At 37.2% G+C, this 25,568-nt stretch overlaps 5 protein-coding genes across 5 annotated transcripts; 3 read left to right on the top strand and 2 right to left on the bottom strand.

The window, feature by feature from the left end:
- Positions 1-1,135: 1,135 nt before the first annotated feature.
- sox19a (SRY-box transcription factor 19a) lies at positions 1,136-4,946 on the top strand. The gene is made up of 2 exons (XM_057326237.1): positions 1,136-2,138; positions 2,300-4,946. The coding sequence occupies exons 1-2, from the start codon at positions 1,483-1,485 to the stop codon at positions 2,544-2,546; spliced, it is 903 nt and encodes a 300-aa protein (XP_057182220.1). The 5' UTR covers positions 1,136-1,482; the 3' UTR covers positions 2,547-4,946.
- Positions 4,947-7,236: 2,290 nt separating this feature from the next.
- mpdu1a (mannose-P-dolichol utilization defect 1a) lies at positions 7,237-12,060 on the bottom strand. Its single transcript, XM_057320102.1, has 7 exons — positions 11,440-12,060; positions 11,173-11,238; positions 10,911-11,043; positions 10,722-10,807; positions 10,519-10,637; positions 10,327-10,437; positions 7,237-9,724 (listed from the first exon to the last, which is right to left on the bottom strand). The coding sequence occupies exons 1-7, from the start codon at positions 11,546-11,548 to the stop codon at positions 9,584-9,586; spliced, it is 765 nt and encodes a 254-aa protein (XP_057176085.1). The 5' UTR covers positions 11,549-12,060; the 3' UTR covers positions 7,237-9,583.
- Positions 12,061-15,292: 3,232 nt separating this feature from the next.
- On the top strand, positions 15,293-18,572 carry tm4sf21a (transmembrane 4 L six family member 21a). The gene is made up of 5 exons (XM_057327857.1): positions 15,293-15,596; positions 16,275-16,340; positions 17,347-17,480; positions 17,605-17,791; positions 18,063-18,572. Exons 1-5 carry the CDS (start codon positions 15,420-15,422, stop codon positions 18,069-18,071), a joined length of 573 nt encoding a protein of 190 aa, XP_057183840.1. The 5' UTR covers positions 15,293-15,419; the 3' UTR covers positions 18,072-18,572.
- A 119-nt stretch (positions 18,573-18,691) lies between these two features.
- On the bottom strand, positions 18,692-23,037 carry slc25a15b (solute carrier family 25 member 15b). The gene is made up of 7 exons (XM_057327852.1): positions 22,760-23,037; positions 22,111-22,222; positions 20,739-20,997; positions 20,396-20,533; positions 20,146-20,321; positions 19,471-19,629; positions 18,692-19,357 (listed from the first exon to the last, which is right to left on the bottom strand). Exons 2-7 carry the CDS (start codon positions 22,163-22,165, stop codon positions 19,236-19,238), a joined length of 909 nt encoding a protein of 302 aa, XP_057183835.1. The 5' UTR covers positions 22,166-22,222; positions 22,760-23,037; the 3' UTR covers positions 18,692-19,235.
- A 75-nt stretch (positions 23,038-23,112) lies between these two features.
- mrps31 (mitochondrial ribosomal protein S31) lies at positions 23,113-25,540 on the top strand. Its single transcript, XM_057327842.1, has 7 exons — positions 23,113-23,291; positions 23,572-23,994; positions 24,074-24,226; positions 24,371-24,517; positions 24,599-24,669; positions 24,791-24,928; positions 25,103-25,540. Exons 1-7 carry the CDS (start codon positions 23,167-23,169, stop codon positions 25,327-25,329), a joined length of 1,284 nt encoding a protein of 427 aa, XP_057183825.1. The 5' UTR covers positions 23,113-23,166; the 3' UTR covers positions 25,330-25,540.
- The last annotated feature ends 28 nt before the right edge of the window (positions 25,541-25,568 follow it).

A 25,568-nucleotide genomic window follows, 5' to 3' on the forward strand; every position in this document is an offset into this window, starting at 1 on the left:
TGACTGTTGGATTTAAAGTGTGTCATCTTCACACTTGCCCAACAAACACCAACAAGGTTGACGCACCGATCCAACAAAACCCAACAACCAAAGATGTTAGTGTTTGTTGGTGCAGTGTGAACTAGCCTTAACAGTGTGTTAAAAACATAAAACTAACAGCATTTTATTTATCTGACATAAATACAAAAGAAAAACTGCCCCAAAGTGTCCCTTCTCAACATAAATAACATTACTGATGTTACATTTATCAGACGTTTCTATTCAAAGCAACTTGCAAATGATGCATTGATCATCATTTTAAAATAAGAAACTTGGTATCAAGATGTGGGAAAAGCAATGCTGTTGTTATAATATGATGCTGTTTATGTAAGTTTTGCTTCCTTTAATTTGTGGAAGTAGCCTACTTTGTGTTATAATCCAACTAATCTCAATTGTGAATTATGTTCCACAACATACTGTAACTTTAGAAATAGAAACATTTACAAATGGTTGTAACAAATAAAAATTAGTTTTACTTTAGAAGCATAGCAAGCCCTTAAAACTTGGTGTGCTGGGGCACACCTAACATTTGTGCAGGGTGCAAAATTAAGAGACCTCGGGCAAAAAAAGTGAAAGTGCTCTTATAGGACAAAATCCCCATCACATAAAATCCAAGCTGAATTATTTGATCTTATTTATGAGATGTTATAAATTATTTTTTTATGTTTAGGCATAGTGTTTCAGAATCATTTAAAGTATTACATTTATGAATTTTATAAATAGAAGTATTTGACAAATGGGTTTCAGTACATTCTGTTGTATAATTACAACTTTTTCTCATTATATTTTCATCAAGATGATTTCAGATAGAAGTAGCCTAAATAAATGCAACGGGAAGTTTTTACTTCACGGTTATTGTGCATTTCTATACTGACAAACATTCATGTATATAGTGTCCTTTTAAGGACTTTTCATAACTTTACAAACATGTAGTGCGTAATATGTGTAAAAATGACCAATGTAAGTATAAAAAGTTATTTTGTAACCTCAGCGTAAAGAGTTGCAGGTGAACACAGAAACTCTTCTCCTCGCCCTAACTGAATCCTCCTCCTGCTCATGGTCTCTCCACATTCACCGCACCCCTTCTTTAGTGATGCTAATGTGGAGAGAAAGAAAGCAGCTGTAGGCGGACAGTGATGAAATTCTATTATCACTCAAGCACTGAAAGAGTTTCGGGCAAGACGCAGAGTTTGAGCTCGGACCTGTTTGCATTTTAGGACAAACAAGTCATTTCAGAACGCGTTGACTGCCGTTGGTCATCTACAAGTAGTTGTTCCTTACAGTTTTGGTCAGTTTTCTTTAGCTTTTTAGACTTATGTGTCCATAAAACAAGTGCGTAAAAGTTTAAATTAGGCGGTCACTGAAAGTAAGTGGATTTGATTTTAAGTCCGTTTGTAGTTGACGGTGATACTTTAGTATCACCTCCCGTCTTTTTGATCAGCTATGTACAGCATGCTGGAACACGACATGAAGTCGTCCGTGCCGCCGACGCATCAGAGCGCGCAGGGAATGACCCAGCTGAACGGCGGAGTTACGCACGGGGTGACTCATGGAGCCGCCAAACCGGGTGTCAACAACCAACAACAGAGCGTCGATCCTATGGACAAAGTTAAGCGGCCCATGAACGCTTTTATGGTCTGGTCTCGGGGTCAGAGGCGCAAGATGGCACAGGAAAACCCTAAAATGCACAACTCCGAGATCAGCAAGCGCCTGGGCGCGGAGTGGAAGCTGTTGACCGACGCAGAGAAACGGCCGTTTATTGACGAGGCCAAGCGACTTCGTGCACTGCACATGAAGGAGTACCCAGATTATAAATACAAGCCCCGTCGTAAAACGAAACCGGTTCTGAAGAAGGACAACCCGGCTGCTAAGTATCCTCTATCGGCCGGCAACTTGTTGGCGGCGGCCGCTGCGCAAGGATCGGGAGGCAGTCCGCGGATGGATAGCTACGGCTGGGGTCACACAGGTGGCTATGCTGGGATGCAGACTGATGCCCTGAGTTACAGTCAGCAGCTGCACCGCTATGATTTGTCTGCCCTGCAGTATCCGTCTGCCATGGCCACGGCACAAACATACATGAATGGCGCAAACTCCTACAAGTAAGTTTATAATCTTTACGCAATATTCGGACCCGCTCTGTGTACGTCATTATACTTACATCTTCTTCGTAGGCACCAAAACAACATGCTATACAATATAGCCTTTACAGAAATGTTTTTATATCGCGTTATAATAAATCTTTCCTATGTATTTTCTCCAGCCCCATGTCTTACAGCAGCTCTCCACAGAATCCCAGCCCGGTCATGTCCATGGTGAAACCAGACCAAGTGTCCCACTCACCCACCGGAACCCACAGCCACCAGCGGGGTCCTTTACAAGGCGACCTGAGGGACATGATTAGCATGTATATCCCGGGTGGAGACACTACAGACAGTGGAGCACAGAGAGGTTACTCCAACATCCAACAGCATTACCTCACTGGCACAGCACCTCTCACTCACATCTGATCAGGAACTGTTGTTATGTTCCTGTATCGAGTTCGGAGGCTTGTCGTGGGCCATCGATGTGGGCTCACATGACTCGATGTGCTATAGATGTATGAACATTAACGGTCAGCTTGAAAGGTAAAAAAGGATGAGGGTGTGCGGACACGGTCGAAATGGAAGACCCGTGGTAGCTGGACTTGTTAAAGTGCCTGAACATTGTGTGAAATGTGTTTCACCCAAAGGTCCATGTTTTTGATTTCTATACAGTGGTAGATAACGGTGGTCTTAACTGTGGCCTGGTGCACTGTTGTGAAATTGCTAGTTGAGTAAAAACATGGCAGATTTGACTTTCTGTAATCGACTGGTCACTGGTTTTAGCTAACCACCTGACTGGTTGATTACTGGTTATTTGCATAGTTAAAACCTTATGCCAGCTAGTTAATATTTCATTGATTACTGATTTCAAAGGCATGACTGTAAACACTACATAGTGCAAGAGGGGAAGAAGCTGAGCACATGTTCCCTTGGTCGCTGCTTATCCTCATCATCTAAACACCTCAGAACGAATCACCCACATTTTACTTTTAAGATTTCATACCATAAGACTCATTTGACTCATTGTGCTGCTCTGCATTTTTTAGTTAACGCGAACATTTTAAATGCACAACGGTGTAGACATTTTTGTTTTTCTACGTTAGTATAGATATATTGTGCCCTGAGTTCCAACAGATTTTTGTTGCATTAAAAAAATGAAAATGAAATATAGATCCTGCTTAGAGGGATTGGTCTGTATTTTCTATTAAAAAAAAGAACAAATAATTCTCAACTCCCTTGAGAAATAGAACATTGTAAATAAGTGTTGTGTAAAAAGGAGGGAGTCAAAACGTTTCGAATGATGTTCATTAAAACTATGAGCTTGTTAAAACACTGTGTTTGACTAAGAATGTATTGTTGTGAAATGTTTTCTCTTTTACTTTAAAGCCCTTATAGTAAGGGTTAATAATCTTGTATGTGACTCGGCAACCTTGTTAGAAAAAACAACAAAAATGTAATAAAGTATTTTATTATTTTTGTACACTTGTCTTTTTTCTTTCTTACAGAATCTGAAAATTCATATGCAACTGAACTTTAAAATAAATGAAAATGTTATGACACTATTGTCTCAGCATGCTTTGGCAGACAATACATAGGCAATACGAATAGAAAAAAATCAAAATGTATAGCTTAATTTATTTTTAAAAGTTTGTGGGCTGATGCTAAAAGTTTAAGGAAAATATTATGAAGAATATTTTGGTTAATTATTCAACTACACAAGTTCTTTTCCACTGGCATACATAAATATTGTACAGAACATGTATTTGTTTACATGAAAAACAAAGCCATTAAAACACTTTAGCAGCAATTTCTATTTAGATTTAAATAGAAAGAAATTGCAAATAAAGTAAGGCTCAAGTTTGTTATATGTAATGATAAGATGACAGGTGTTACTTTACTACGTCGCCACAACCTACACACTTTCACGCATTAGAGGATAATGTGATAAGTGTACACGCCAACAACACCGCCCAACCCAAACACATCGACCTTTATTGCGAAATTACTAAAACGACCGTTCCCCCTCGATATTTCATCAAACCACACTGAAAATTGATTCTCTCCATACGGCAAATAAACACTTGTCCGTTTAAATCCGACCAGCCTCTTTTAATTCATCGTTAATACGATAGCGGCTTACGGTCCCGATATTAACGCATTTAAGTCGATATACTCATATTATAATTAGCTAAAACGCACCAAATTAAGCAAGTAAAGGGGACAATGCGCGTAGATGACACTGGTTTGGGAGGGACGGGGTCTCGGCGAGTGCTGATGGGACATCTGACCTCCGTCACCTAACTTCTGGAAGAAAGTGGACATCGATTAAAACTGATAAAAGTTAGGAGGATCAAAACACAGAGGTCGGAAGAATATCCCTCCCTTTTCTCTCTTTTTTATACTTTGCCCGCTTTTTTCCAGGAGAGAAAGCGAGTGGCTGTCCGGGCCGTAATTGGCCGTTTCGGAGTCTCATTGTCCTGCGCTTTTGAGCACGCAGGTGCGCGCAGTAAAAGCGCGCAGTTCTCAGCGCCTCTTGTGCTCGCCTTTGTTCTCCATTCTCTCGCTCTCCCACCGGGCAGAAAATTAGCGTTGCATTGAGTGCCTCGTCTCCCCTCTCTCAGCAGTCCCGAGCTTAACCCGCTCGCTGCTCCCCGCTATTCTCATGGTAATAGTGCAGTCAGGACCGGCTAATCGGGGGTGGAGGGGAGGGGAGCAATGGGGGAGATGGCGAGGAAGAGTTTTGAAAGGGGGATGGGAGTTATAAACACGCATATGACCGCAAATATAGTCCTAGCTGGACCCATAAACTCGATTGCAGGAAGTCGTATTGAGAGGAAAATAAGACCTTAATGTGTACCGTTCAGAGGGAGGGCATCTTTAAACATGACAGTATGAAACAAAAAAGAATAAAAGGTGAAACTGAAGTGTAAATAGCTGTCAATGAATATTAGTTGGTAATGTATTGCGTGATATGTAATGTGAAATCAACAGGTGGCAAGTGGGAATAAAGAATGATACTGTATGTGTAGCAACATAAAATACAAGATGAAAAAAGAAAGTTGCCAGGAATCATTTCTATTTGTTTTGATATTAACATCTTATTTTCCGAATTAATCAGTTGGCAAACTCCAAAATTAAGTGACTGTGGTGTGTGTGTGTGTGTGTGTGTGTGTGTGTGTGTGTGTGTGTGTGTGTGTGTGTGTGTGTCCAACTGTGGGTGTGCATGTGTGGGGGTTCAGTTGAAGGGGGAGCCAGATTTTCTTGTTGAAAGCATAAAATCTCCTAGCAACAAACAGAGGCTTCCACAGGTTGTTCCCAAAGCAACCGCAATCCCCCAAACTAACCCCAAAACCCCACACCCACCGGAGAGAGAGAAAGAACAAGAGACTACAATTTCAGTCGAAAAAACATTTACATGTTATAAAACTCACTTGGAGCATAAAAAGGTCAGAGTCTTGCTGGACAATTTAGAACACAAAAAAGTCAAAACTATCAATTCTTCCAATAAGGTTCAGACAGATTTGATAACTTGCAATTAATCTTGATTTAAGAAAATACAGCACTTCCAAATGAGCCACAAATGTATTTCTTTATACTATAAATGTATACTATATAGTCACACTTAGTTCGGAAACACTAGATGACAACCAGTCCACACAACAAATCCACAAGTGTGTTTAGGACAAGCTTTGTCTGTGTGTAGAATGATACAGTTACGAGATAAAGTTAAACTGCCTACAACATGTGTAAGCACGTGTTTTTTACATGTTTGGCTATATATCTGTGTGTTTGTGGCTAGGCAGGACAAAATTGCTATGCTCCAGTTCAGAGCTACAACAAAGAGCAGGACCAACAGCATACTTCTGCACTGCTGTCTGGTTGAATGCCACCTAGAACCAAATTATGGTTGACTTGCATTCTCAAACAAAGAGAGAGAGAAGTATTGCAGGTTTGTCTGTCAGATTGTAGGTGTGGCGTCTGTTCGTGGGAGAGTATACAACAATTTGCCACAGACAAATCATGCATGGAAAATAAGCATGACAGACCAGAAAAAAAACAGACTGACAAGCCAAATGTCGTCACGAACGTTTAACTAACGTCACACAGAACACCTGCTGTTAGTGAGTCAGTGTTTCAGAAATGTTAATTATTTGAACATTCCCTTGAGCTTCAATCATACATTGTACATTTTCTTTACTGCTTAGGTTTTTTAATACAATCAAGTTGGCTTCAGTTGTTTCAACTAACTATTTGAAGCAATTTCAACTTATTTTTAAGATACATCAACCACATTTTAAAACAGTAAGTTGAAATGAGTTGCAAAGCTACAAGTTGATAAAAATGTAAAGTGACAGTTCACCCACAAAAATGAAAATTCTGTCATCATTAACTCACCCTCATGTCATTTCAAACCTGCATGACTTTATATCTTCCGCAGAACACAAAAGTAGATATTTTGAAGAATGTTGGTGACGGAACATTTCACTTCTATGGTATGGACACAAAACCAATGCAAGTAAATGGGTGCCACCGTTGTTCGGTTACCAACATTTTTCGAAATATCTTCTTTCATATTCCAAGAGGGTGAATAAAAATATGACAGGATTTGTGTTTTTGGGTGAACTATCCCTTTAAAGCAGCTAAAGATATTTTATAGGAACATAAATGACTGTGAGCGCTGAACTACAATCAGCTCACCTTTTGCAATATAATGATGTTTATTAGCATGTTAAACTACAAAATCTTAAAAAATATAAATACTAACTAAAATATAGGCTACTGCAAATATACTGTTTATCAAGTTTATATGAGAGTTTAAGAAGTGTGTGTGAAGGTACATGTTTATCAGAGCTGTAGTCACAGATATGAGGTGCGCTCATGCACAAGTGGCAGATTTATTAAAGGACGTGTTTTAAGAGGATTTCCATCATTGCTGTAAGTATTCTCACTGACGTAACAGCCCTTCATACAAAGTAGCTTTTCAGTACCTTGTTCACCCTCCATCAAACTTCATTCAGAGTGCTTATTTCTATTCTCTCTCACACACACACACACACACACACACACACACACACACACACACACACACACACACACACACACACACACACACACACACACACAATAATGGCAGAGGAGGAATATTATTATTCTATCATTGCTAACCTTGTCACAATTTACAAAACAATAAGCAGAAAACACATTCCTAAAACAGATTTTCTGCTTCATATAAATCAAACTTGGCCAGACCAAGAAGAAAAAATGTAAAAACCGTAGCAGACATGATGTGACAAGTGGCCTTTCCACACCTTCCACATCGCACTTGCTATCGCACACATATTGCTCAAGCATGCAAACAATACGTCACTTCATCTTTCAACAACTATTTTTAGCTGGCATATTATTTGTTAATAACTTTGTGAGCACACAGGAGAAGCTTTGACGTGGCACAGTGAACTACAGAGGGATTACAGCACCCAGATTTAAGTATTGATTCACTGCAGCTGTTCTTTTCTTTTAGAGCAAGACCAACAGACAGGAAACAAATCTTCCAATATTACTGAAGCAGTTTTCATTTTACACTAACTTACGTCTGTGTAGATGGCATTTATCTGCACTGATTCAGAATTTTTTTGTTGGATTTTTTTGCTTAAAATACAGAAAGATCTGTATCATCAGCGACTCCGGTGGAGCCCACACAGATAGAAACACACACTGAGCATCACGACCACCTTCTTTAGATATATAGACAAACCGCATCAATGGGCTGCTTATCAAACACACCCAAACAGCACATCAAAGTACAGCGATTATAATCTCATGCAAAATAAAAAATAAAACAACGAGTTAAAAAAGGAATACATGAGTTACTTTATTTTTAACCAAATTCTTTAAAGTCCTCACAAGCAGCGTGTACAAAAACAAAGTCAATACTTTCAGACCCTCATGGGCAGGCCACACAAACACACGCATGGCGTGGTGTTTCCACACAGACAAGCAGATTAGATCGTTCTGATGGTAGATTGAGATCTTTCGGACAGGTAGATAAGGAGAGAACCACACGCAGGCACACAAACTCATGTTTATGACTCATGTTTCAGCGAGTTTTCATTGCTCTGGAAATAAACACACAGCCAGCGGAGAAGACCTCCCACAAAGCAGACAGAGCCAAGACTACACAACCAGACCCAACAAACAAACCATACCACACTGTCAACACAGCTCCTAAGCAACAGTAAAGGACACGCTGGACGTCATTTCAATATCTTTACAAGACTTGATTTTACAACTAATCCCTATAATAGTTCCGCCCAGTTTGACTAAAAATAATTTCATAAAAGAATAATTCAGTAACTTTATACAAATTAACTGATGATATTTTACTTAAGAATAAGGTGTTTGAAAATGTGTGAGAGAAGAGTGTACTGCATAAATCATAACATCAAAATTAAACAAATAAAACAACATAATGAGACTAAAATGCTGAAAGTACAAATTCAGGATTTCATAATATTTTTTAATGCAGATACACATTCTGGGGTGTTAATATGTGTATATAATGTAACTATTATTAGTTATATATTAATATAACTGGCCAAACTGAAGAAAGCCACAAAGAAATAGTGAACATCATAAAATTACAAAGAGTAGATGATCAGTTGAGTCATGTAAATGAAACACTACTCTTCTGCCACCTGGCGGTCTATTTCTGCAATCTACACAAGCTCACTTGAGTTTCATGCTTCTGCTTTGTGAAGCCTGATTTGTCAGGAAATCTCATCAATCCCATCTGATTAGCAAAGAAATTCCATTATCAACGTCAAGATGTGTGTGTGCAAACGTTTTATAATGTGTTAAGTTATTTATTACTTTCTCTCAATAAGAAACATGAGTGCTATAAAATAACTTCAATTGAATGCATATGGATTCAATGTTTTTTAAGGACCCATTACAAAACGTTTACTAAACGTATTTCATTTCTACTGAAAATACCACAGAGAAAAATTACAAATCATGGCTTTTTCAAAATGTTAATACTGACAAGCAAATCAATACTGTTCAACTAAATACTTAAATGTTAAACTACACTGTTAGTTTATGGTGTTGGCCAGTTTTGTTCTACCAAATCAATCAAATTTGTTTACGTCTGATGACTTAAGCCCCCCAAAAAACACAAACCCGTATGTTTATCAAAATGTACAAAACGCAAAAAAAGAAAAAGGAAAACTATCAATGTAGAAAGACATATGCATATGCAGAGAAAGCAAAGTTATTCAAATGTAGCACTGCATTTGACACTATAACTGTTTTTGGCATGTATCGAATGCATAAGACTTAGAGAGTACCATATATCGGCTTGCGCCAACTAGTGATTTTGAACTAGTTTTAAGTAACAGACACAAAATAAGCGTTTCAACACAATATGAGAGATTCTGCACATCTGCCAAGGTTCTTAAAAACCTCTACTCAGCCTTCTCTTTATCCACTTGCCTCACTTTCTCTATGTTGCATTTATTCCAGTTTAACAGAACCTGTATTAGGATCACTCCACTGCAACAACAGGCCACTGCATGCAACTGAGCTGGTAGTGAAAGGCCAGTCTCCTTAGGAAATAAAGAGAGAGAGATTATTAACATGACAGCATAGAAAATATTGCAAAAATATAACACAAAACAATCTGCCAAAGATAGTATTATAAGTCCCTATTACAAGCAGGACTTGTTTATTAACTTATTCATTATTTAAGTTGCTTGTATGGTACAGTACAGTGCAATTGTTCACTAAATTGTAAATATTGGAATTTGTGCTTGTTTTTAGAAAAAAAATCTCGGCTAGTGTTCTGACTCTATGACACTATAATGTGACCACATGTGACATGTTTTTTGACCGCACGCTGTATTATGTCATTATTAATCATGGCAGTTTCTTTATGCTTTCCTCCAATAGTGCTGCCGTGACCAGCCCAGATGCATAAAGGCGCTTCTTTAATGTAAGAGTAAGAGATTTTTGTTCAAAGAGTTTTTGTTTTTGCCCAGCTTTTTAATGTGTTTGCAAGTTTATACCACAATGAATAAGATTATTAAGCAATACTAAGTCCCTATTATAATATATCCATATTTTGGGCTTGTTTTTTCAGCCTAGAGTGCTTGATCCAGCAACACTGACTAATCCCGTTAGCCCACTGAATGTGTTTTTGTGTGTGTACCTGTAATGAACTGAAGATGCGCCCTAGAGACCCCAAAAAGGCCAACAAAATAGAGAGAGCTGAGAGCTGGCCGGTGTGACCACATCTGTAGTTACTGCATGCCTGGATGAGCTGAATATGTACACACAAATAAAGAATTGCTCCTTGCAAATGTACACACACACTTACTTATGGATTTAAGTCGTGTCTCACCCTGCCAGCAATAACAAACAGCACATTCCACTCACGCAGTTTCCAAACCACTGACACAGGGGTCAAAGGTGAAACCAGGAAATACATGAAGGCACAGTATAGAGCAAGAAGATATACACCTGTGTGAAACAAAAGAACACGCCTATTTAAATAAGTAACACATTATTAAGTTCTGTCACTGATTCTGTGATTTTGTTTTTGACCTTTCATAGTTTTTCCTCTGTAGTGCTGGATGAGAAAAGTCAGGAAAGCAATCTGGATCAGTGCAAACAAACTTTCCCCCCAGGCTCTGCATACACACACCTGCATGTCTTAGCAAGACTGTAAACACATACTGAGCACATACTTCTATGTCCAAAACAGACTTAACATAGATAGAAATGCCGTTATACTCAGTTGGAAATTTTTGCGTGTAGCAGAAAGCTCCATGAGCAGAGATGGCTAGCAGTTCCAGAAAGACAGATCCCAGACACAAACCATCAGACCTTCCACACCAAACTACTTTCCCAATCTGAGCCAGTGGGGCTGTGACGAAATCCACAATAATATGATGAAAAACATGTGAAAACAAATAGTACAACTTAAGTAGAATAATTTAACACTTAATTGAAGAAATAACAGATTTGTTAGTATCAAATAAAGTTGGCCACTCACCAAAAATAGTTGCCATCAAAACCAGTATTCCCATAGTCTTACTCATGACAATCTTCAGACAGGGCACTGCAAAATCAGATGAATGATAATAAGATTTAAGAAATCCATGTCCATAAAATTATGTGAGGTATATGACAAACATAATATATTGTAGACTATGTCAACTGTGACTTATCTCAAACGGTGTAGCATAATGTCACTTTTGTGTAAATGCTTTGTTTCTTATCATTTTGTAAATATGTTAACTGAGATCAAATCAACCCTCACCGTGTATAAAGTTGAATTGAAGGAAAAACTGGTCAAAACATTTTTCTGGCATGAAAGTTAATAAAAAATCTTTCAGTTGGGGTATCGTCCTTTCCTCAGACGTCTCCATAGTTTATGCCCTGTAGGTGGTAACTTTTTTACAGAGGTCTTAAAATAACACAGCAGCTTTCCGAAAGCGAATTAAACCGATTTTGGTTGTCTAGCTTCTGAGCTAAACCTTTCTGAAATTTCAACAAATGGCCATTCATAACAAATGTTACGATCCGGACATATTTCGTATATTCCACTAGCTTGACTGCAAAGCGTCTAAACCAATAGAATGTGACGTTCAGGTGGGCGTGCACGTGCACGGTTAAACAGCTCGAGGCAGTAAACATTCCCCCAAATGCAGGCCCGGCCTGTCCATCGGGAGAACCGGGACGATTCCCGGTGGCCTGTCGACTGATTTGGCCTACTGCCAGCCAGCTGTGGCATTTTTTTTACAAACAAATGTCGATAGCATGTTATTGTAGCGCAAACGTACGTCGCTCGCACGCAGATTTCTTTTGCTCTCGCTAAAAACTGGATGAGTGCTGCTTATGCCCAGGGAATCAAAGGGCACGTGTCCAGTTTTGTGCAAGAGTGAAGGAAATCCATCTTCCGCGTGCGAGTGGAGAGCATCTATTTGTCAGTAAAAGCACGCCATAAAAGACTGACATAAAAATGGCTTGACGTTGGACATTCAATATGTGAATTTAGGGACCGTCAACAAAGTAACATTCACGTTTCTAACGTCAATAGTAGTTAAAGGGAAAACAGTCATAAAGCAGTGCAGGAGAGATTATTGACAGCACGATTCAATTGTTTCTCTTCACACATACAATTTAAGCATATAATGTGTATTTGTTGTTTCATTATAAAACCTAAAGATCAAATGAATCTTCAGTTTGAGATAGACTTGCAGTATAAACGGTGTTGGGTGTAACTAGTTACTAAGTAATTAGTTACTGTAATTTAATTACTTTTCCCTTGAAAGAGTAAAGTAAGGGATTACTCTTATTTTTTCTGTAATTTAATTACAGTTACTTCTGATGTAATTAAACTAAATACTTTGTGTAATATGTGTGTGTGCAGAAGAGGAATTTACATCAAAATTCAAAATCTTAACTTTAAAATCCGTGCTTTAATGTATAATTCTCACATTTGTAATTACTAATAATATTTTATGTAGTTTCATATTATTTATTTGAATGAATTAAAAGAGCCGTTTCATGTCCATCCTTGAATCACTTAACTCATCACGGTTGATGTAGGATATAGAAAGTAATTAGTAATAAGTAATTAAATACTTTTTGAAGAGAGTAACTTGTACAGTAATCTAATTACATTATCGAATGTGTAATTAGTAACTAGTAATTAATTACTTTTTCAGAGTAACTTACCCAACACTGAGTATAAATCATTTTAATGTGCTTTTGTGGTTTGGCCACAAGATAAAATTTGTTTTCTTGAAACTTTCTCAAGCCAAACTGTATTTATTTAGCTCAAAAACAATGCACTGTCAGTTTAATTAAGCATTGATGGCGCATTGTGTGATGATTACAAAGCATTCTACATTTAATAAAAAATAGATTTGTGGTTTGTGGCCTGGATGAGTGTGGGATATCCCGGCCTGAAATTTGTGTTTAAGTCCAGCCCTGCCCCAATGGCTGTGTTTTAATCTCGGTAGCTTTATTTTGTTTAGTCAGAAAAATAACGACTTCGGTTAACGTTTTGCTGTTTTCACCTTTTATAAACTAAACGTTTCTATATACGGCTAATGTTTATGTTATCATTGTGTTTCCCATCAGCACAAGAGGCGTAGGATACACGAAAGAAGAGAGGCCGTTTGTCCTGCAGAGGGCGCTCTGGGGCTCGGAAAAATGAATTTAATATTTATATTAAAGTAAGGGATAATGTACAGGCAGCCGGTTGTTATCGCAGAAATAAGCCCCGACAGTGTGATCCGGACCCGACGCGAAGCAGAGCCATGTAATTTTCAAATAAGAATTTGAAATATTTTATTAGCTCATTTTTACCGAATGCAGACCTTCCGCGAGGAAAAACCGTTTAGTTTCGGTTGTAAAGTAAGAAACGACGTTCAAACGTCACGAACAGGCAAATTGGTTTAATCATTTGTAAATATAATATCATATATGTTATTAAAAGACATATTTATAATACATTTTTGTGTAATATTAAACTGCCCCTCTCAAAATGATTTGCAGCATCTGGGTTACAGGGTGTTATTAGTTTTGAGAAATATTTGAAATATTTGAAAATAACAACCCTTGGAATGCCGCGACTGGCCAATCAGAATCAAGCATTCAAATGAGCCGTGTAATAATAATATATAATAAATGTTCATTGATCATTTCTGGTGTTTGTGAAAATAACTGATGGCACTTTAACATTTTATTCACTATAACTGATACATGCTGTAGTTAAATGTCAAGAAAAGAGCATGTGACACATCCTGGGCTTGTACATTATACTGTGATTTGTGTATGTGCTTGTGTGTGACATAAATTATTTATAAATTAAAATTATAAGCATGTCATTAATAAAACATGACAAATGACAAGAGGAAGTCATAAAACAATACAAAAGCAAGATAAGAGGTGTTTAGAAATCTGACATTGTTCCACATTCTTTTAACAGGAAATGTGTGCATTTTTTGTCCGGCATTATTAAAAGACTTTTACACATATGCTTAAAAAACACTTGAACAAATAACAATGAACATTCTGATATGATTTCTTGGCAGTTTGATTGTTTGTCTTGAAAGACCGTCTTTGTCTGTGGTTTGCTTGAAAGGGTGGGTCAGTATGTTTCAGTATGTTGGGGTTAGGGGTTAGGCAAACGGGAAAAAAGACAGACGTGTTCCATGACTGCACCTTTTAATAAACACAAACCCTGTGTAAACTTTGTGAAAACGATTCATCGTATACTTGTACAGTGTGTGTATAATTTTTTTACTTGGTATCACAAAAAGAGTAGTATTTAAAAATCCTTGGTTAGGAGGGCCAGCATCAGTGAAGGAACCACAGGGAACATTGTTGCGGACACTTCACCAATGGGACCCTGCTAAAAGCATCTTTACAGTGCTGGATGTATAAAGTTTTTCATTTTGTCGTGGGCCCCATAAACTTCAGTGGCAGCCCTTTCTGTTATACTGGAAAATTACATATTGATAATGTGTTAGATAGTACTATTTGTTTTACAGTGTTTTCTCACTACAGAGATGGTCCAAAGTCCAGTGGTGCATTTGTTTTAGAGTACCCCGTGCAAACACTTCCCTAGAGTTGAACAGTGCATTGTATACATCTGTGCCAGTCACCACTGTTTAAATATGCCATAATATCCTTAACGTCACTTCTGACTCAGACTGCAGCTGAACGGTTAAAGATAGAGTGTCTCTATTTGTTGTGACAACCAGAGCCTGGTTTTGTGTCTTTAAACATGTCAGTTAAATGCATAAAATGTCTAAACGTGTGATGTGCATGAATTTTAAAATGTAGTTTTGATTTAATAGTGTGTCATTGTGTTTTCCTTAAAAGTAGGAACCTCATCTTCTTGGTTTCGAAGTAAAATAGGTTTGTTTGTCATGTATAAATATATGAAATTATAATACTATACTCTAGGCACACCGCTAAAACAACAGCATATTAGTATATTGTATGTTTTATTGAGTTGTATAAGTTCTCACAGGGTGTGGTCAGAGGAAGAATTTCATGGGCTTGTCTTATCTTAACTCAATAACAAATGTCCAGCCAGTGTTTATAAAGACCTCAGCACACTGAAAGACACTCTATTTTTGGGGATCTGTGGGACGTGAAACTTCTCGTAGAGTTGAAAAGGTTTCTATAAAATACTACAATTCAATAATTTTATATTGTAGCAATACAGCACCTATCTCAATTAAATTTTTCAGACTTTAGGGATAACACACATTTTGCAGTATGTGTACGGGAAAATGTGCGTTGTGTGTCGGAGGAACTCTGTATCCACTGGCGCTCATCTCGATAATCTGTAACATCATACTGTTTTTCCCTGGCTGGGATGTTAAATACGCGCAGAATGAACAACTTACAGATGAGGTCAAATACGTGGGAGGACTGGTTGGAGGAGGTGCACTGGTGAGTTTATTAAAATATAAAATATAAGTTTAAAGAATAAAAAGTCAAAAAAGAAGTATAAAGAATAAATAAATTATAAATACAATGTATATATAAAACAAAAAATATATATAAAGTAAGTTTTGTTTGGTTCTTGTCAGTCACATGTTTACTTCAATTAACTTCTCTGCAAAAGATTTTAATTTAATTAGTTTGATGAATGGGATCAAGTATAAAAATGAATTCTTATTTTATTAAAAAACTTGGGAATAATATATATATATATATATATAATATATATATATATATATATAGATAAATATACACACAACTATAGATAGATTGTTGGGCAACGCCTAAAAAGTATGGTCATATATTAGAGTTTTTACTATAGTAAACTATTGTAAATTGTATTACAATGTAGTATGTATAGTAATTTTACTTAAGTATAGTTAACATACTACAATATACAAGAGTATTCTGTAGTATTAACTATTGTAAAATGATAAACTTGTAAATGCTTTAGTATTCTACAGTATTTTTTATGTGGGAAAAAGTAAAAAAAGAGTTGCATGATGTAACTCAATTATGAATGTACAAGATGCATTAGTGTTGGAATCAATCAGAAATATCATAAATATACAATAACTTAAATATGAAAAATTCATCAAAAATATATATATTTTTCTCTACCTGCAGGTGTTGATTCCCGCATTTTATATTCACCTGACAGGAGAGAAGGGCTGCTGCGGTAACCGCTGTGGGGTGAGCTACAAACCTACAAACAGACTCAGTTATTTTTAGTTTGCAGTTTATAAATATCTATAATCCTTTAGAAATTCAGTTATGTAAAAGCTTGTGCGCAGGGCCATCATTTTTAAATAGCGTGAAATGTACATTAACTCTACAGGGACAAAACGGTCATGTACAGTAACACGAAGCTCCAACCAGTTTAAATTTAAACCCCATGTCTATTTATATCAAACTTAAAGAGCTCAAATATCATAAAGCTCAAGGAATATAAACAACCACATACACGAAACATACACAAAAACTAATACCCAAACTGATGACTGTCTTATAACATGATACAGTTCTACAGTGTGATCACATTAGAATATAAAGAAATCACATTTCCGTACTCAGTTATATCACAGTAGAGTGAAGCTTCTTAGAACGCAGGGCATGAGCATATTTAGAAAGTAATTGTTTACATGTGATGCGAAGAACATTTGTCATGTGCTTGACAGAGTGAATAAAACAGATTAGTTTGAAAATACACAGGCGCTCCTACATGTTGTAAAAAGGAAACTGTAAACGGCACTGGAAATCTGTAAATGGTTGACTCATGAGCCTGGCTTGTGGTTCGGATCTCTTTAGCAAATATTTGGAGATTATGACTTGATTGTACAACCTAAACACTGTAACAAGAATTAAAGTCTAACAGTGACAGATCTGGAGGTTTTTAATTTCACAATTACACAAACACATTACAAAAGCACTCAAATCCATACACAAAATAGTTATGTTAATGTGATTAAAATTAATATTGGCTAAATAATATTTCTATTACACACTTGCCTATTTATGAAACATTATTCTGTACCTTCATGATCAAGTATATTAGTTCTTTTACTGAATAACATTTTGCTTAGTGGTTAAAGAACAGTTTAAACCTAATACCACTCAAGCAGACATGTTTTTACATTTCATATTTTGTAGTTGTATATTTGTGTGTAGTTTATTAAAACATTCGCAATTTCTGTTTTAGATGTTTCTGTCCATATTATTTGCAGCGGTGGGTGTTGTTGGTGCCCTTTATAGTTTTGTAGTGGCACTTATGGGCCTTATCAATGGGCCATACTGTAAAGTAGGTCTGATCTGGTCAACTCCCTTCAAAGACCGGTAAGAGCCACTTCACATCAGTCTACACTTTTCAGCATTAAATGACACGTTTGTTTTGTTTACTTTCTTTTTTTACATTTATTAGATTGTCTTTTGATTCATTCAAATGTTTTCTATCCCTCAGGAATGATAGTTACCTTAAAAATCATGACATATGGGGATTATGCACCGAGCCAAAAAACGTGGTGGAGTTTAATGTAGGTCTGTTCTCAACACTGTTGGTGGTCAATGGCCTGCAGCTCATCCTCTGTGCCATACAGATGATCAACGGCCTGTTTGGATGCCTCTGTGGAACATGCAATGAGAAAGATGTAAGAAACACAAATACAGAGACCAATTAAACAACCAACTGTACCAGAAATTGTTTTTATGCTAGTCTTTAACGAATAATTATTTAGAATATATATCCAAATTTATAAAAAAAAACAGCTTCCCCGTCTTGTTATTATCTGGAGTCTTTGTTAAACTAGAAAGTAACACTAATATTATTACAATAACAAAAATATTACCTTCTAAGTATTTAGGTGAGAGGCGGTTAATTTGATTGTGCTTTATGTCTTATACTTACATTTTGTTTTTCAGCCGCTGTAAAGTTCTCGGGGTGCATGAAATATGCCTTCCTCGTCGACCATCATGCCTCACTAATCAGCTAAATTGCAACCTTTTGTGTAAAGATGTACTGCTATAAATTTGAATCATTCAACTGTTGCCATTCATTAAATTGAATGTACAGTATGGAATATAGAAATGCAGAAATACCGTACGTATAGCATTTTAATGCAAATTTATTTGTACTTTTTTTCACATTTAGTTTACATTCAGTCGCACTTTTTGATTGTTTTTGCTTATACTTTGCTTTTATACTTTTTTAAACAATAGCATAAGATTAAGAGACTGTAAAGGGTCTTTAATGAATGAAGAAGCACTTGTTTTCCATTTGTTTGTGTGCTCGTTTTCTAGAAGCAGAGAAATAAACTATTCTAAAAATTAAATCAAAATGTTACACACGTTAAGGAATGTGTGTTTTGTCAGAGTTTTAATCACTTTTAAAACTATACAATGTCATTTTCTGAGAAATGTATGTGTCATGTTAATTCAAAAACATTTTAACAATACACATACATTAACGTTCACATATTTAACAGCAAGTAAAACAAATACTTTGGACATGAAAAATGCTTTCTCGCCATTAAGAAAAAAACAAACACACACCAGTTACACAAATCTTTTAGTTACATTAATAACACTAAAGGAAAATGGAATGGAAACATATTCTAAAACTATTACAATTTGATTCCATAACAGGCAGGCACTTGTGTTTAAGAACATTTGGGTTTAATGTCAAAACCTTTCTATTAGTGTTCAATGGAAAACTTTAAAATAGTTGCATAGTTGTCGTTAATTCTGCAGAACTTTTGGTAAATTGGCAAATACACAGATATAGGGTGAGAAACGGAATGTGGATAGAAGTTAATAGTAGGAGTGAAGGATGATAAAACTGAAGTTACCAAAACAATGGACAAAGCAGACCATTTTTCCCTTGGCCCACGGTAATACTGAGAATATATTAAAATCCCATTAAACATCTAAACCCTTGGATTAAGATTTAGCAGCATGACATTAAAACACTATTAAAAATAAATAAAGGTAAGTATTGTAATAAAAATATGTATTAGGGATTGTGCACATTGCATGTGTACTGGAGTAAGAATAGACTGGCCATGATGAAGACTAGCAGAAGTCCACCGTGAGGTGTCAGCCGTCAAAGTGTGACATCATCAGCTTGCGACTGGCTTCATAACCTAAAAACAGAGCACCGTTGGCTGGAAATGTCCGAATCATGGTGGGAGTCAAACCAGAATATAGAGCTCTTACACCTGAAAAATGAGGAGAAAAAAAGAAAATAAAAGCAGCTCAGGTTGTCCATTTAAAAAAATGAATTAGTTTTATGTATTAATCTAAAGGCAAAGCAAATATATATCTCTCTCACCTTCCGTTCTGAAGATATGCATGAAAGTCTTAAAGAAACCAGCCTGTTTGCCTGTCATTGACATGACCTGTATCCTGGATTTAACACAGTCCATCGGATATACCACCAGCCAGAGACAAGCTCCACCACAACCCCCACTGAACACAATAGGGGCTACACCTGCAAAACACAGACATCCCAAACTATTAAAGCTCTCACAACAAATCTAAGAATATACTACATTACAAACATGAATAGTTCAAACAAAGTTTCTTTATTACATTCTCTTGCTTCCAAAAGTCTGGCGTCTTAACACATTGTAAACTCAAGCTTTAGCTTTGATACAAGAAAAACCTTCTTTCCATATTTAACCTGTAAAGTTCAAATGCTGATAAAGAAGTCTCCCGTGGATGTTAGTGCTATTGATTCAGCAAACTGAACCACAAACTGTATCCATTTAAAACAAAAAAGCTCATTGTTTACCATGCAGACTGATTTGGCAGGCGCTTAATGTTTGACCATGCCCTTACAACTGACTCTCTACGTTGGAGGGCCAACTCCTTCATTAAACAGAAAAATACCAGACTTATCAATGAGTTGGGAAACAAAGTATGCTGTTAATCATCGTGTCAATACCTTTAAAGTAGGACATTTTGTAGATAACATTTACTAACTATAGTATAAGTGTTTCCATACCTATGTCATCCTTGCCACAGTGCATGTAGTCAGCAAAGAGAGAACGACAGAGTTCATACGCTCCAAAAAAACAGAAATATCCAGGAACCTCGCGGGCTATAGTCGTGGTTAGACCCAGGAAGAACCCTGCAGGACCATCGTTATGCATGATGGACTTTACAACAGACCAAACTGTGCTGAAAAATACAGAAAAAACAGTGCATGAGCATCAACACAGCACATAGCATGAAAAGAATCGCAGCAGCCTTACTTTTGACTGGTGGCGATTTTGCCGGAAGTGGCCATCTCATGCATTGCCTGCAGTCTGCACTTGACCAGTTCAGTAGGACAGAGCACCAGAGAGGAGAACACAGAGGCGACGGAGCCCGCACATGCTTTCTGCATATCACTGTACAAAAACAAATGAACAAATTTTTTGCAGAAAAAATTTGCAGAAAGTTACATTTATGCATTTGGCAGATGCAATACCCAAGTGACTTATACTTACGTTTCAGGCTTTCAGACATTATATTAGTATGTGCATTCCTTGGAATCAAGCCCATGACCTTGGTGTTGCTAGTACAATAATATAAGAACCAAAAAATCCCCCTTACCTCAGAACAGCCCCTTTCTCTTGACCAGAGACGAAGCGCACCACTTCTTGGCAAAAACCGTAGGACATGAAGAGCACTGAGTTCTCAGCGATGTTAGCCATGAGGGCAGGAGTGGTACCTTGATACAGCCCTCGAAGTCCCACTTGTTTGTATGTTGAAACAAAGCAGTGCACAAAGCCTCTGTACAAAGTGGGGAATGTCTGCATTTTCACTTTAGCCGTGTCCAATGGTTGACCGCTAAGTACACAAGCTGTGCCCCCTGAAGAGAAAAAAGAGATGAGCGATAATTATTTTTTTCACTTGTTCATGAAACTTTCAAAACGGATTGTAGAAATTACATCATTACTCTTTAATAAACGTTAAAATATATTTCTTTTACTTTTAGTTTGACTATTATGAACTTCACTTGGTTTGTATTTGTGATCCCAAACGTAAATTAAAGGGACAGTTCACCCAAAAATGAAAATTCTGTCATGAATTACTCACTCTCTAGTTGTTCCAAATCTGAATAAATGTCTTTGGTTGAACACAGAGAAAGATATTTGGATGAATGCTTGTAACCACACAGTTCTTGGACCCCATTGACTACTATAGTGGGGAAAATGACAATGGCAGTCAAAAGTGCCCCAGAACTGTTTACTGTCCTACATTCTTCAAAATATCTTCTGTTGTGTTCATCAGAACAAAAAAAAGTTATTTTTTCCTACTGTGGTAGTCAATGGTGGCCAAGAACTGTTTAGAAATGTATACCGATTTGGAACAACTCAAAGGTGAGTATATGATGACAGATTTGTTTTTGCGGGGTGGGTGAACTATCCCTTTAAGAGATTATTTCATTTAATAGAGAGATAGTAGTACAGTAGAACAGTATCATGTACTACAAACTTTCTCTACTATTTATCAATATTATATTCAAGCAAAAGAGAATATATTTAAAACATCAGTGAGTGAGTATGGGGGGTAGGGTCTACATACAGGTTCCAGCCTGTGAATCTATAGATGAGGACTAACAAAATAAGTTTTACAATGCAAATGATGCTGAAGTGCATCCCGCCCTACAATGCAATTGTGCATTAACATAATAAAAAGTGCTTGTGACAGTTAGCCAAAAGTAAAATCTATTATTGCTACTCTTCACAAAAATAATACAAAACTGTTTGTGCTCACACTTTATCGATTTACTTACATAACAGACCCTAAAAGGTCAAACTGAAAAGCGTAAGTAAACACCAGATCTGATGCGAGCGAGGTAACTTGAATTCGTGGGGCCCTTTACGAAATTACAAAAGATGAGGCCCCAACCACCATATATTATGCAATGCAAGACACATTTTCAGACTTTAATGACAAACTTTTAAATGACAAAATTTACCTATAGCTCCAGCAGAGAGGTCTATTACCGCCTGAACCACTGGATGTGGTGCCATGTTGAAATGAATCAAATCCTTGTGAGACGATCTAGACCTGATTCAAAGACACAAAACCTGCGGGAGAGAAGAAAGAAGTCCACAGGTAAACAATAAAACCACAGGTATTATTAATTATGTAGGCCCTACAGTATATGAAATGACCTATTGTGAAAAAAAGCTTTATGTATATATAATGTAAACAAAGTAGGTTTAGTTACAGTAACGCGTGCACATGACTGTACAGAGTTGCATCAGCATAAAGCATGGAGCTGAATCTCAAGTTTCACGGAGTAACAAAGTTCAATACGGACAATGACTTGCCCAGCCAAGTGACTTCGAAATATTCCCAGACAAAGCCATACCACGCCAAAATGTATGGTTTGTGGTGCACATGGCCTTATGCAATATTTTTCGATATTATGTGGCTGTCTGGTTTTATCAGAGAATAAAAGCAAAGATACCAAAAACTGTTGACTAAAGATATGCCCTTGAATCACCTGGATGTAACTGTTAAAAGCGATTTGATTTCAAGATTTGACCTAAAAACTGTTCAAAAGTAATTACAATGTATGTAGGAAGATAAGAACAAATTTAATTCACCCAAGCGCTTACCTGGAGTAGTGAGATTGTTCGAGTCATGATGGTTTTTGCTGAACTGGTACATTTGCGATTAAATGAGTGAGTGACCTCTCGGCAACGATCCGACTGTAAATGGATGGAGGTTGACAGCGGCAGACAGCCCCCCACCCCTGGACCACTGACGGGCTTTGTTCTTTTCCCGTTGCGGTCAAATTAAAAGGCTCTGTTGCAATGTATGTGACATAAACTGATTCAAAAATATAAATCATTAAATCTTTCTTTTTTTTTTGGAAAAGTAGGAGCCGTGGATGCACTTCATCCCCTCAAAAATGCGTGAGGGGCTCCCGGAACCTTTAGACGTTTCGGACAGCCGGCGGACGGTTTTTTGTGCTGCACACGGAAACGTGCATGGACGACATTGAGGTCCTCTAAGAGCAGTCATGTACAGAAGATTGTTAATAAATATTTATCAGGTCCGAAATGGATTAATTCACACGCAGAATCCACGACCACCTTTCACGAAATGCAAAGAAGGCGAGTTTTCTTCTTCGTCAGGTTTTTTCTGGTAAGTTGTTGATTTTACATATCTTGACAGGTGACATACTGATGGAATTGTCTAATGTGTGTATCGTTATCCAGAAAATTCATTCCTGTTAAAATTGTATGCATGAAATATGTTATATTATACTGTTAAATAGATTATTCCCTCCAGGTCAGATATTAGACGTATGATAATAATTTGAGAGATTTCAAGTATCAAGCAACAAAACGAATTATTCCTAAATGGTTATTCTTTTTGGTTTTAGTACGAACACTTATTTTACGTTGTTGTTTGTTTATTTTAGGCCCAAGGATAAAGCAAGCCAAAGGCTATTGGGAACCAGTAGTATCGCCTTTAGTGAAAATAAAGACAACACCACATCTTCGTCACAAGACAAGAAAACAGAGGGGAATGAATCTGTTGCAGAGGTTATCAAAGATGAACAGAAGAAAACTGAAATTCAAAATGAGGGCACTGAAACTTCAAAAGAAGCGTGGACATCACAGACTGAAGCAGCTAAACCTGAGGAAAGCAAACCGCATGAGAAGACAAAAACTGGAAAAGAGAATCTTTTAGAGCTGCTTGGAGCCATGAAGGTGGAGGTCACAACCAAACGTAAAATAAGACCCCCCAAAATTGTAAGGACCAGTGAGAGACCGGAGCCCAAGACCGTGGAAAGCGCGCACAGTATGTTTCAGCAGGCCACAGCTGAGGGTTCACCACAGCGGTGAGTTATGGATTATATTTATAGGTTTTCTATTCGCTTAAAAGCAAAACTTTATTATGATCAATGTTCCTCAATTTAGTGAGATATTAAACCCAGAACTGGTTGCTGCAGCCTCAGCTGCCGCATCCACGCTGCCCAACAGCCATCAGGCCGAATCAGAGCTCCTTCAGCAACTGAGGAAACATGAAGCCATACCTGACACCCAGAAGAGAGCAGAAGGACAGAACATCGGGTACGACTTTTCTGTTTTATTGTGTAAAACAACATCATGGTCCTGCAAAATTGATTTTTGGAAGCCAAGAAAAACTTAAGTGGGAAGTAAAAACCATGTATAATGTATATAGATAACCATGTATAGTTCTCTTTTCTGTTTCAGAGACATAATAGCTGATATGAAAGTAGGAAAGAGGCAAAATGGCAGAACAAGTGCAAGGCCGACTAGTCAGATTCGTTTCGATGATGATGGCAGGGGATATACTCAAGACAGAGGCATTACAAGTGAACTTGATGCAGTGCGTAGAAGGTAACAAAAAAGCTTTATTAATTACTTGCTTTTATAAGTTTGTTTTTTATTAAATCCTACCGTGTACTTTTTGTTTGAAAGGAAGAGTCCTTTTACTGGTAAAAGGCTGAACATCTTTGCTGCTGTGGAACAGGATGCAGTTTCAGATCTGAGTAAGGAGTGCAGTTATATATTTTCTTAATAATAACTAAATTCACATGTTTCAGTATATCAATGTCAAATAATATATATTTTACCTTTACAATTTTGTGCTTTGTTTGCTTTTAACTTTAGGCCCCACCCTTTGGGATATTGAGCTAGCCAATCAGATTGTCCAGTCAACAAATCAAATACCTCGGAATGGTTTTGAGGAGATGATCCAATGGACCAGAGAGGGCAAGCTTTGGCAATATCCAATCAACAACGAGGCTGGTAAGTTCTTAAAAATGTAAAAATATAAAAGTAAAAAAAGTTTTTTTTACTTCAAAAAAATATACAAAAGAAACCCTTTTCCCTCCATTTCTGTTGTTTAAATGCTTTTCTTTTGGCCAACCAACATAATGCTTGCTTACATCATGTGTTTTACCCTTTTCCCTCTTCCCTCAGGCCTGGAGGAGGAGGCTCGTGTGCCCTTTCATGAGCATGTGTTCCTGGAGAAGTACCTGGATGACTCATTCCCCCGGCAGGGTCCTGTCAGGCACTTCATGGAGCTTGTGATCACTGGCCTTGCAAAGAATCACCACCTCACAGTTAAGCAGAAACAGGAGCATATCGCATGGTTCAGAGACTACTTCCAGCAGAAAGACAGTGTCCTCAAAGAGGCTGAGGCATAGCTGAACATCAAGGACAAATACAGAATGCTCTAGAACCAGCTTGTTAAAAACCAAACTGTTGTTAAGATGAGAGAAATGGCAACAAGATGCAAGGAGTTTAGAATTGCATCATCATCATCATCAATTCCTTGTGGTGAGCTGTGGACATTGTGCTGCAAGCGGTTTAATGTTGACATATAAATACCTAATAAAGCTGTTTTCCAAAAAATGGTCTGGGAACTGCGTATGCTTAGCATAAT

The sequence above is a fragment of the Triplophysa rosa genome, linkage group LG2 (assembly GCF_024868665.1).
Source record: "Triplophysa rosa linkage group LG2, Trosa_1v2, whole genome shotgun sequence".
NCBI lineage: Eukaryota > Metazoa > Chordata > Actinopteri > Cypriniformes > Nemacheilidae > Triplophysa > Triplophysa rosa.

Excerpts from the sequence above, each read along its gene's own strand:
- tm4sf21a (XM_057327857.1), top strand. The coding sequence starts at position 15,420 with ATGTGTACGGGAAAATGTGCGTTGTGTGTCGGAGGAACTCTGTATCCA. Across the intron at positions 16,341-17,346 it reads GCTGCGGTAACCGCTGTGGG|ATGTTTCTGTCCATATTATT; the intron begins GTGAGCTACAAA and ends TTTCTGTTTTAG. Across the intron at positions 17,481-17,604 it reads TCAACTCCCTTCAAAGACCG|GAATGATAGTTACCTTAAAA; the intron begins GTAAGAGCCACT and ends TCTATCCCTCAG.
- mrps31 (XM_057327842.1), top strand. The coding sequence starts at position 23,167 with ATGTACAGAAGATTGTTAATAAATATTTATCAGGTCCGAAATGGATTA. Across the intron at positions 23,995-24,073 it reads GCTGAGGGTTCACCACAGCG|TGAGATATTAAACCCAGAAC; the intron begins GTGAGTTATGGA and ends TCCTCAATTTAG. Across the intron at positions 24,929-25,102 it reads TCCAATCAACAACGAGGCTG|GCCTGGAGGAGGAGGCTCGT; the intron begins GTAAGTTCTTAA and ends CTCTTCCCTCAG.
- sox19a (XM_057326237.1), top strand. The coding sequence starts at position 1,483 with ATGTACAGCATGCTGGAACACGACATGAAGTCGTCCGTGCCGCCGACG. Across the intron at positions 2,139-2,299 it reads AATGGCGCAAACTCCTACAA|CCCCATGTCTTACAGCAGCT; the intron begins GTAAGTTTATAA and ends TATTTTCTCCAG.
- slc25a15b (XM_057327852.1), bottom strand. The coding sequence starts at position 22,165 with ATGGCACCACATCCAGTGGTTCAGGCGGTAATAGACCTCTCTGCTGGA. Across the intron at positions 20,322-20,395 it reads AAAATCGCCACCAGTCAAAA|CACAGTTTGGTCTGTTGTAA; the intron begins GTAAGGCTGCTG and ends TGTATTTTTCAG. Across the intron at positions 19,358-19,470 it reads GCATATCTTCAGAACGGAAG|GTGTAAGAGCTCTATATTCT; the intron begins GTGAGAGAGATA and ends CTCATTTTTCAG.
- mpdu1a (XM_057320102.1), bottom strand. The coding sequence starts at position 11,548 with ATGGAGACGTCTGAGGAAAGGACGATACCCCAACTGAAAGATTTTTTA. Across the intron at positions 10,638-10,721 it reads CAGAGGAAAAACTATGAAAG|GTGTATATCTTCTTGCTCTA; the intron begins GTCAAAAACAAA and ends TGTTTCACACAG. Across the intron at positions 9,725-10,326 it reads GCATCTTCAGTTCATTACAG|GAGACTGGCCTTTCACTACC; the intron begins GTACACACACAA and ends TTATTTCCTAAG.